The sequence below is a fragment of the Balaenoptera physalus genome (assembly GCF_965194825.1).
Source record: "Balaenoptera physalus genome assembly, chromosome: 1".
NCBI lineage: Eukaryota > Metazoa > Chordata > Mammalia > Artiodactyla > Balaenopteridae > Balaenoptera > Balaenoptera physalus.
This window is the reverse complement of record NC_138882.1, coordinates 80828140-80840127: the sequence shown is the minus strand read 5'-3', so window position 1 is coordinate 80840127 and position 11988 is coordinate 80828140. Positions and strand designations below refer to the sequence as shown.

The 11988-nt window shown below is 37.6% G+C and overlaps 1 protein-coding gene and 1 pseudogene across 2 annotated transcripts; both read left to right on the top strand.

Annotated features, from left to right (window-relative positions):
- The first annotated feature begins 1424 nt into the window (after positions 1–1424).
- Positions 1425–8569, top strand: LOC309644932 (NTF2-related export protein 2 pseudogene; annotated as a pseudogene). The gene has a single exon. The product of its transcript is annotated as an NTF2-related export protein 2 pseudogene (transcript).
- An 18-nt stretch (positions 8570–8587) lies between these two features.
- On the top strand, positions 8588–11950 carry OR10R2 (olfactory receptor family 10 subfamily R member 2). The gene is given in 2 exon segments (XM_082424545.1): positions 8588–9702; positions 9704–11950. Coding segments are annotated over 2 exon segments (1053 nt in total). The 5' UTR covers positions 8588–9543; the 3' UTR covers positions 10598–11950.
- Positions 11951–11988: the final 38 nt, after the last annotated feature.

Sequence of the window (11988 nt, the reverse complement as noted above, 5' to 3'; positions counted from 1 at the left end):
CATCTTTATTCCTGTCCTGCCCTTAGGTTCTTCATAACAATTATTATTATTTTTTTTAGATTCCATATATATGTGTTAGCATAGGGTATTTATTTTTCTCTTTCTGACCTACTTCACTCTGTATGACAGACTCTAGGTTCATCCACCTCACTACAAATAACTCAAATTTGTTTCTTTTTATGGCTGAGTAATTGTATATATGTGTCACATCTTCTTTATCCATTCATCTGTTGATTGACACATAGGTTGCTTCCATGTCCTGGCTACTGTAAATAGACCTGCGGTGAACATTGTGGTACATGACTCTTTTTGAATTATGGTTTTTCAGGGTATATGCCCAGTAGTGGGATAGCTGGGTCATATGGTAGTTCTTTTTTAGTTTTATAAGGAACCTCCATACTGTTCTCCCTAATGGCTGTATCAATTTACATTTGCACCAACAGTGCAAGAGGGTTCCTTTTTCTCCATACCCTCTCCAGCATTTATTGTTTGTAGATTTTTTAATGATGGCTATTCTGACCGATGTGAGGTGATAGTGCATTGTAGTTTTGATTTGTATTTCTCTAATAATTAGTGATGTTGAGCATTCTTTCATGTGTTTGCTGCCAATCTCTATATCTTCTTTGGAAAAATGTTTATTTAAGTCTTCTGCCCATGGAGATTAATCCTTGTCAGTTGCTTCATTTGCAAATATTTTCTCCCATTCGGAGGGTTGTCTTTTCATCTTGTTTATGGTTTCCTTTGCTGTGCAAAAGCTTTTAAGTTTCATTAGGTCCCATTTGTTTATTTGTGTTTTTATTTCCATTTCTCTAGGAGGTGGTCAAAAAGGATCTTGCTGTGATTTATGTCAAAGAGTGTTCTGCCTATGCTTTCCTCTAAGAATTTTATAGTGTCTGGCCTTACATTTAGGCCTTTAATCCATTTTGAGTTTATTTTTGTGTATGGTATTAGGAGTGTTCTAATTTCATTCTTTTACATGTAGCTGTCCAGTTTTCCCAGCACCACTTATTGAAGAGGATATCTTTTCTCCATTGTATATTCTTGCCTACTGTATCAAAAATAAAGTGACCATATGTGCATGGGTTTATCTCTGGGCTTTCTATCCTGTTCCATTGATCTCTATTTCTGTTTTTGTGCTAGTAACATACTGTCTTGATTACTGTAGCTCTGTAGTATAGTCTAAAGTCCAGGAGCCTGATTCCTTCAGCTCCGTTTTTCTTTCTCAAGATTGCTTTTCCTATTCAGGGTCTTCAGTCCTTCCATACAAATTGTGGAATTTTTTGTTCTAGTTCTGTGAAAAATTCCATTGGTAGTTTGACAGGGATTGCACTGAATTTGTAGATTGCTTTGGGTAGTATAGTTGTTTTCAAAATGTTGATTCTTCCAATCCAAGAACATGGTATATTTCTCCATCTGTTTTATCACCTTTAATTTCTTTCATCAGTGTCTTATAGTTTTCTGCATACACGTCTTTTGTCTCCTTAGGTAGGTTTATTCCTAAGTATTTTATTCTTTTGGTTGCAGTGGTAAATGGGAGAGTTTCCTATATTTTTCTTTCAGATTTTTCATTAGTGTATAGAAATTCAAAAGATTTATGTGCATTACTCTTGTATCCAGCTACGTTACCTAATTCATTGATTAGCTGTAGATGTTTTCTGGTAGCATCTTTAAGATTCTTTATGTATAGTATCATGTCATCTGCAAACAGTGACAGTTTTACTTCTTCTTTTGCAATTTGGATTACTTTTATTTCTTTTTCATCTCTGATTGCTGTGGATAAAACTTGTAAAACTATGTTGAGTGACAGTGGGCCCTTGCCATATTCCTGATCTTAGGGGAAATGGTTTCATTTTTTCACCATTGAGAACAATGTTGGCTGTGGGTGTATAATATATGGCCTTTATTATGTTGAGGTAGCCTCCCTCTATGCCTGCTTTCTGGAGGGTTTTTATCATAAATGGGTGTTGAATTTTGTCAAAAGCTTTTTCTGCATTTTGGGATTACCATATGGTTTTTATCCTTCAGTTTGTTAAAATGGTGTATCACATTGATTGATTTGCATATACTGAAGAATCCCTGCATGCCTGGGATAAACCCCACTTGATCATGGTGTATGATCCTTTTAATGTGCTGCTGGATTCTGTTTGCTAGTACTTTGTTGAGGATTTTTGCATCTATATTCATCAGTGATACTGGCCTGTAGTTTTTTTTTTGTAACATCTTTGTCTGGTTTTGGTATCAGGGTGATGGTGGACTCGTAGAATGAGTTTGGGTGTGTTCCTCCCTTTGTTATATTTTGGAAGAGTTTGAGAGGATAGATGTTAGCTCTTCTCTAAATGTTTGATAGAATTCGCCTGTGAATCCATCTGGTCCTGGGCTTTTGTTTGTTAGAAGATTTTTAATCACAGTTTCAATATTGGTGATTGTGATTGGTCTATTTATATTTTTTATTTCTTCCTGTTTCAGTCTCAGAAGGCTGTGCTTTTCTAAGAATTTTTCCATTTCTTCCAGGTTGTCCATTTTATTGGCATATAGTTGCTTGTAGTAATTTCTCATGACCCTTTGTATTTCTGCAGTTTCAGTTGTTACTTCTCCTTTTTCATTTCTAATTCTATTGATTTGAGTCTTCTCCCTTTTTTAAAATTTTTTTTAAAATTTATTTTATTTTATCTTTGGCTGCGTTGGGTCTTTGTTGTTGTGCGTGGGCTTTCTCTAGTTGCAGTGAGCAGGGACTACTCTTCATTGTGGTGTGCGGGCTTCTCATTGTGGTGGCTTCTCTTGTTACAGAGCATGGGCTCTAGGTGTACATGCTTCAGTAGTTGTGGCACACTGGCTCAGTAGTTGTGGCTCATGGGCTCTAGAGCACAGACTCAGTAGTTGTGGTGCACAGGCTTTGTTGCTCTGCAGCATGTGGGATCTTCCCGGACCCGTGTCTCCTGCATTGGCAGGCAGATTCTTAACCACTGCACTACCAGGAAAGTCCAGTTTCTGAGATATTCTTGACAGAACTCGTAACTCAAATCTCGTAACAAGAAAATTACACGAGAGGACTTAGTAACGCCGTCACTGCCGGAACAGGCTGCTTTAGGCTCCCTGATGGCCATGTCCATGGATTTTAAAACTTATGTAGATCAGGCATGCAGAGCTGCTGTGGAATTTGTCAATATTTACTATGAGAAAATGGACAAAAGAAGACGGGCACTAACCAGGCTGTATCTGGACAAGGCCACTTTAATATGGAATGGAAATGTTGTAACAGGGCTGGAAGCCCTAACTAATTTTTTTGACATGTTGCCTTCTAGTGAGTTTCAGGTCAATATGCTAGATTGCCAGCCAGTTCATGAGCAAGCTACTCAGGCCCAGACTACAGTTCTTGTGATGACCAGTGGAACTGTGAAGTTTGATGGAAACAGACAACACTACTTCAACCAGAACTTCCTGCTGACTGCTCAGTCTACTCCTAACAATACCATGTGGAAGATTGCAAGCGACTGCTTCCATTAGGTAATTATTGATACGTATGTTCCTATTACCATTTTCTTAATTGTTTTGGATTTATTATTGTAGGTCTTTTCCATCTCTTGTGTTTCCTGCCTAGAGAAGTTCCTTTAGCATTTGTTGTAAGGCTGGTCTGGTGGTGCTGAATTCTCTTAGCTTTTGCTTGTCTGTAAAGGTTTTAATTTCTCCGTCAAGCCTGAATGAGATCCTTGCTCGGTAGAGTAACCTTGGTTGTAGGTTTTTCTCCTTCATCACTTTAAATATGTCCTGCCTGTCCCTTCCGGCTTGCAGAGTTTCTGCTGAAAGATCAGCTGTTAACCTTATGGGGATTCCCTTATGTGTTATTTGTTGTTTTTCCCTTGCTGATTTTAATATTTGTTCTTTGTATTTAATTTTTGATAGTTTGATTAATATGTGTCTTGGCGTGTTTCTCCTTGGATTTATTCTGTATGGGACTCCCTGTGTTTCCTGGACTTGATTAACTATTTCCTTTCCCATATTAGGGAAGTTTTCAACTATAATCTCTTCAAATATTTTCTCAGTCCCTTTCTTTTTCTCTTCTTCTTCTGGGACCCCTATAATTCAAATGTTGGTGCATTTAATGTTGTCCCAGAGGTCTCTGAGACTGTCCTCAATTCTTTTTATTCTTTTTTCTTTATTCTGCTCTGCAGTAGTTATTTCCACTATTTTATCTTCCAGGTCACTTATCCATTCTTCTGGCTCAGTTATTCTGCTATTGATCCCTTCTAGAGAATTTTTAATTTCATTTATTGTGTTGTTCATCACTGTTTGTTTGCTCTTTAGTTCCTCTAGGTCCTTGTTAAATGTTTCTTTTATTTTTTCCATTCTATTTCCAAGATTTTGGATCATCTTTACTATCATTATTCTGAATTCTTTTTCAGGTAGACTGCCTGTTTCCTCTTCATTTGTTAGAGCTGGTGGGATTTTGCCTTGCTCCTTCATCTGCTGTGTTTCTCTGTCTTCTCATTTTGCTTAACTTACTGTGTTTGGGGTCTCCTTTTTGCAGGCTGCAGGTTCGTAGTTCCCGTTGTTTTTGGTGTCTGTCCTCAGTGGCTAAAGTTGGTTCAGTGGGTTGTGTAGGCTTCCTGGTGGAGGGGACTAGTACCTGTGTTCTGGTGGATGAGGCTGGATCTTGTCTTTCTGGTGGGCAGGTCCACATCTGGTGGTGTGTTTTGGGGTGTCTGTGGCCTTATTATGATTTTAGGCAGCCTCTGTGCTAATGGATGGGGTTTTGTTACTGTCTTGCTAGTTGTTTGGCATAGGGTGTCCAGCACTGTAGCTTGCTGGTCGTGAGTGGAGCTGGGTCTTGGCGTTGAGATGGAGATATCTGGGAGATTTTTGACGTTTGCTATTACGTGGAGCTGGGAGGTCTCTTGTGGACCAGTGTCCTGAACTTGGCTCTCCAACCTCAGTGGCACAACCCTGACACCTGGCTGGAGCACCAAGAGCCTGTCCTCCACACGGCTTGTGGTCTAGTGTTTAGGATCTGGCACTTTCACTGCCGTGGCCTGGTTTCAATCCCTGGTGGTGGAACTGAGATCCCAAAAGCAGATGAGTGCTTTATTACCGAGGATATTAAAGCACAGTAATCAACAGCCAGATGAAGCGGTTCATAGGGTGAGGTTGAGAACAAAGAAGCTTCAGTCCTCTTGGAGTTTGGAGCCCAGCATGGTGGCATGTAGAGGCATTCTGCTTCACCAACCTGGAAGCTCTCTGAAACCCATTCTTTCTTCTTTATTCTGCTCTGTGGTAGTTATTTCCACTATTTTATCTTCCAGGTCACTTATCCATTCTTCTGCCTCAGTTATTCTGCTATTGATTCCTTCTAGGGAATTTTTAATTTCATTTATTGTGTTGTTCATCACTGCTTGTTTGCTCTTTAGTTCTTCTAGGTCTTTGTTAAAGATTTCTTGTATTTTCTCCATTCTATTTCCAAAATTTTGGATAATATTTACTATCATTACTCTGAATTATTTTTCAGGTAGACTGCCTATTTCCTCTTCATTTGTTTGGTCTGGTGTGTTTTCACCTTGCTCATTCATCTGCTGTGTATTTCTCTGTCTTCTCATTTTGCTCAACTTACTGTGTTTGGGGTCTCCTTTTCACAGGGTACAAGTTTGTAGTTCCTGTTGTTTTCAGTGTCTGCCCCCAGTGGGTAAGGTTGTTTCAGTGGGTTGTGTAGGCTTCCTGGTGGAGGGGACTGGTGCCTGTGTTCTGGTCGGTGAGGCTGGATCTTTTCTTTCTGGTGGTTAAGGCCGAGTCCGGTGGTGTGTTTTGGGGTGTCTGTGGACTTAGTATGATTTTAGGCAGCCTCTCTGCTAATGGGTGGGCCTGTGTTCCTGTTTTGCTAGTTGTTTGGCATGGGGTGTGCAGCACTAGAGCTTGCTGGTCATTGGGTAGAGCTGGGTCTTAGCGTTGAGACAGATATCTCTGGGAGAGCTCTCGCTGATTGATATTATGTGGGGCCAGGAGGTCTTTGGTGGTCCAATGTACTATACTCAGCTCTTCCCCCATACAGCCTCAGGCCTGCCACCTGACTGGAGCACCAAGGCCCTGTCAGCCACGTGGCAATGAATGTGGCAGTCTCCATTATGAAGTCAGATTATGAGGGTCTGCAATAACTGTTCAGGTAGAACAGGCTGACTTGGTAGTACTTTGTCTATGAGGCTGTCTCCAGCAGCCGATGGCTAAAAGATTAGGTCTCTGCATGTGCTGCCAGAATCTTAAATGTTTATATAGAGGTCTTCACTGTTTTCAGTCATGGATTTGGTAGAGATCGTCTCACAAACACCTTACTCTCTCAAGGTTGTGTGCTTGAAACAGCGCTTAAGTCTGAGGCTCTACAAGCTGCAGGAAGAAGAGACCGCCTGGTGTGGCCTGCAAGCCTTGATTCTTGCCATGAACCCTGCTGCTGCCGTTATGGAATCTGGCTTCCCTCGCCACTCTGCAGTGAGTATTCAGTGAAGCTTTCTCTCTGTGCTGATGAGATTCATGCTACCTGAGTTGCCCAAAGCCATAGAGTGTTTAAAAGTTGGGGCTGGCTTACAAACCGAGCAAATCTGGCTCCAAGGTCTGTGTTACGTCACCCAACGAGAGTTGGGAGGCCACGCACCTAAATGCTTCACCCTCGTGAGCCACCTCCTCATACCTGCACCGCCACAGGAAGAATCACCTATGCCATCATGTTTTATACCATGTTGCTTTTGGATTTATTCTTTTTCCTAATCCGTGATCAAGCATAGATTTATCTGAGACCAATATTTGTTAACACATTGAATAAAAAAGACGCTAAAATATTTTCATTTCTACTTGTTAGACTTTGAGGGGAGGTTAAGTGTTGAGTATAAAGAATAATTTTGATCTAAGATAATTTTACTTAATGGGATTCTACATGAATAAACACATTCTTGTCTTCCCAGTTATCAGGTTTTTATGTTTATCCTTGCTAGACTAGAAAGTCAAAACTACTCTATGTTTCTTTGCTTTTTTACCACAGAAGAGACTGTTGGAAATCCTGACTCCAATTTACAATGCTTTTCATGCCTCCCTGATCCATATACAATATTTTTTTCTAAAGGCAGTTTATGTATCACAATTCAATTACCTTGTAACTGAACATGTTTTGATTTAAGTATGGTGGACTCCACATAAATCTATAGAGATGAGGATGGGTAAGGAAAAGAAAATGAAAGGTGTAGGAGTAACTCTGGTTACTTAAGATTATAGTTATCCTGTGTATAAATACAGATAGTGAGTCTTTTGGTATCACTGGTTTGAATCAGCTGAAGACTGTTTTCTTCTTTTTCTTGAATGTCTATGTTGTGGTTGTTCAATGGCGGGGGGGACATGTGAAATAAATTGCCATAAGTCACAATTAACTCAATCCCTCTATACTGCATTCAGTAGAACCTCTTTCTCAATCCTCTGTTCAGGTATATGATCTTCTTTTCTGCTTTTTTGCATATACTTATTGCTATATTAATTGGGGTTTGGAGATAGAATTGAGCATTACTACCATGGTAAATCCTAAGTTGTCAGACTAGAAATATACATAATTTATATTTAAAATTATTTAAAAGAATTTTTTGAAGATCTGTGATGTATTCCAGAAACACTGAAGCATCCCAGAGAAGGATTCAAATAATGAAAATTAAATGGATCCTAAAGTTCCAAAGGTCTCCATTTAGTAATTAAAATAGATACATATATGAAAAATTAAATCATAAATATATCTGAATTTCCTTCAAAATAACCTTTTAAAAATAGCTTAATATACCATGAAATTCACACGTTTTATTTGTACAAATTTGTATCAAATCTTTTATTTGATAGAGTTGTGTGATCATTACCACAATCAAGTTTTAGGACATTTTCATCATCCCCAAAAGATACATCTTACCTGTTTGCAGCCAAATTCCATTCTGTCCCCACCCCAAGGTTATAACCAATATTTTTTCTGCGGATATGTATATATATATATATTCCTTTCCTAGACATTTCATATAAATGGAATTTCCAATGTGTAGTCCTTTGCACTTGGTTACTACCATTTAGCATAATGTTTTTGAAGATATTTATGTTGTGGTTTGTACCATAGTTCATTTCTTTTATTGCTGAATAGTATTTAATTTTATTGGTATATCAGATTTTGTTTGTCCATAAATTTATTTATTCATAAATTGATAGACAATTGGATAGTTTTCATCTTTTGGCTATTATGAATAATGCTACAAAGAACAGTCACATAAAAATATTTATGTGGATAGTATTCACTTCTCTCTGGTATATTCCTGGAAATAAAATTGCTGTGTCATTAGGTAAGTTTATATTTACCATTAAAACAAACTGTGGATCTGCTTTCAAAAGTGACTGCATAATTTTACATTTTCATCAGCAAAATGTGAAGGTTTCAGTCTCTCTGCATCCTCACCAGCACGTTTCAGTGTCTATCATTTTAGTTATAGTCATTCTAGTGCATGTGAACAGTCATTTAATTGTGGTTTTAATTTGCATTCTTCTAACTACAAGTGATGCTGAACATAGTTTCATATACCTAATAGCCACATATTTTCATATACCTATTAGCCATTTGTCAACCTCTGCATTACCCTATCCAAAGGACTTTATCCTTTGATGAAATGTCTGTTGAAAGAGTTTGCCCATTTTTAAATTGCATGCTTCTTTTATTTTAATTGTAAGAGTTATATGTATATTCTGGATACAAATCCCTTATCAGATATATATTTTGCAAATATATTTTTCTTTGTGTGGTGTTCTCTTCATTTTCACAATTGTACCTTTTGAAGTGTATATTTCTGGACTCTAAATTCTAACCAATGTCTATATGTATAATTATATGCCAGTGCCATACTTTCTTGATTACTGCATCGTTAAGGTAAGTTTTGCAATCAGAAGGTATAAATCCTCCATCTTTGCCCTCCTTTTTCACAATTACTTTGGCTATTCTAGTTCCTTTTCATAGTCATTTTGTGATCACTTTGTCAAGTTTTACAAAAAAAGTTTATGATGAATATACAGATCAGTTTGCTCATAATTGCCTCTTAATAATGTTGAGTCTTACAACCCATGAACATGGATGTCTCTTTGTTTATTTAGATTTTCTTTAATTTCTCTCAACAACGTTTGGTGGTTTTCTGTGAATATGTCTTGCACCTCATTTGTTAAGTTTGATCCTAGTGTTTTATTCCATTAAATAAGGAATTATTTTCTTTGGTTCATTTTTGCATTGTGTGTTCCTACTTGTAGAAGGCAGAATAATGTCCTTCCAAAGATGTCCATGTATCAATCCCAGAAACATGTAAATTGGTTAGGTTACATGAAAAAGGGGAATTAAGGCTGGAGATAAAATTAAGTTTGCTAACCCTGTGCCCTTCAGGTAGAGAAATTATTTTATATTATTTGGGTGTGACCATGTAATCACAGTGTTCTTAAAAGTGGAAGACAGAATCAGAGTTGGGGAAAGATATACAACTTTCCTGGCTTTGAAGAAGGCGAAGGGGGACCATGAACCAGGAGCTGCTAGAAACTGGTAAAGGCAAGATCTTTCCAACACCTCAAGAAAGGCATATGAACCTGCATACCCTAGATTCCTATATCCATGTACCTGAATTCATTTACTTCCCTTTTCAGGTCTTGGCAGAAAACCTCACCATGGTCACTGAGTGACCTGTTGCTGGGTTTTTCAAGCTTTGGTGAAATTCAGCTTGTTCTCTTTGTGGTTTTCTTTTTTCTATACCTAGTCATTCTCAGTGACAATGTCACTATTGTTAGTGTCATCCTCCTGGATAAAAGCCTCCACACACCAATGTACTTCTTCCTCAGCACTCTCTCAACATCAGAGACCTTCTACACCTTTGCCATCTTACCCAAGATGTTCATCAATCTCCTTTCTGTGGCCAGGACAATCTCCTTCACCTGTTGTGCCATCCAAATGTTCTTCTTCCTTGGTTTTGCTATTACCAACTGCCTGCTACTGGGAGTGATGGGCTATGATCATTATGCTGCCATTTGTCAACCTCTGCATTACCCTATCCTTATGAGTTGGCAGGTGTGTGGAAAATTGGGAGCCACCTGTGGGATTGGTGGGTTCTTGGCCTCACTAACAGTACTGTATTTAGTTTTCAGCCTTCCTTTCTGTAGTGCCAACAAAGTCAACCATTATTTCTGTGACATCTCACCAGTCATTCGTCTGGCTTGCACAAATACAGATGTTCATGAGTTTGTCATATTCATCTGTGGGGTTCTTGTACTTGTGGTCCCATTTTTGTTCATCTGTGTTTCTTATATCTGCATTCTGAGGGCTATCCTGAAGAGTCCCTCTGCTGAAGGCAGACAGAAAGCCTTTTCCACCTGTGCCTCTCACCTCACTGTTGTTATTATTCACTGTGGTTGTGCTTCCTACATCTACCTGAGACCAACAGCAAACTATGTGTTGAAAAAGGACAGGCTGGTAATGGTGACATACACTATTGTCACTCCATTATTAAACCCCATGGTATACAGTCTCAGAAACAAGGATGTCCAAGTTGTTATTAGAAAAGTGTTGGGGAAGAAATGATCCCTAAAATTATTTAATTGAAATATTATATTTCAGATTCTGTAATAAACATAGCTCTTCTACTATAAAGAATGTATTTCCACATCTTTTTAACTGAACATTTTTATTTTCTGAGAGTAGTTGGTGCATTTTCATCTCTCAGCTTTTGTACCTCAATTGCAATATAGAAAAGCTCATATTAGTGTCACTTATGTGACACTGTCTGATTTTCCTCTAGAATAAGATATTATTATGAGGTTTATTGGTAAATATTGAGTTTGGAATGTTATCGTTTGTAAAAATAGTCAAATAGTTGGCCTGACCAGTGTTATGACCATAGTTAATCACCTTAATCACTCTAGTCCATATATTACAACAGACAGTATTTTGAAAGTAATATCTAAACATGAAATTATCCTCATGAACATGAGTGGGAGAAGACTTGCTTACAATTTAAGGCGTTTACAGAATATCTAAACCCATTCATAGACCCAATTCATGATAGTCCTTCCTCATGGCCAATCTTATCTAAATCGCTTCACTCTATTTTTACCATTTAATCTTTTCTTTTCTACTTTTGACATTTTGTTATAATGTTCTTTTTACCTGTTTGAGAAATTATTTATATCATTCTGTCACAGATTTTATGTTTTATAATTTGAAAATAATGACAGGATACATTAATTGGAATTTTGCATCTACCCACTAGATTTTCTTCCTGGATGTAAATGTCCCTTCAATGCTGAATTTCAGAAAAACTCACCATGGGGTAAAAAGAGATTCTATTCTGTTTAGGACAGCACATACAATTAACTAGACTAGTGCTGTTTTATTAAGTCACATGCATTAAAAAAAATTAGAGGTGCAATCTAAAATTTAAAGTTTTTGAATATAGAGTATGTAGACATTAGGAAATTAAATTCTATACTGCAGAAAGTTGTAGTAGTTAAATAGAAATCTCCAGAAACAGACTTTACACTTAATGCCTTGATCAACTTTCATAAAAAGTGGCTGAGTTTTGTGTCCAGCACTAGTGCTTGGAATATTTTCTACAGCAGCTTGATGCTAAAGTGCTTTTCAAAATTTTTTGTGTATCCTACTTTGTAGGTCTAATTTTCTATTATCTTCTTCATGTGTGGGCCCACTGAATGACTTTTTAATTTAACTCTTATCTTTTTCTTAGTGTTTCTATAGTGAACAGCCTTAGAAGAGAGTAATATTGTTATTCTTTGGAGACAAGTGTGCTTATTGCCTATTCCCTATGTCAAAGCAAAAATGGTGCCAGACTATGTTAAACAGGCAAGGAAGGCTTTCTTCAAGGTTATTTTAGTAAAGGAGAAAGACTATAACTAAGTCTGAACTTGGCAACTCTGACATCATCAGATGAATGGATAAAGAAGATATGATACATA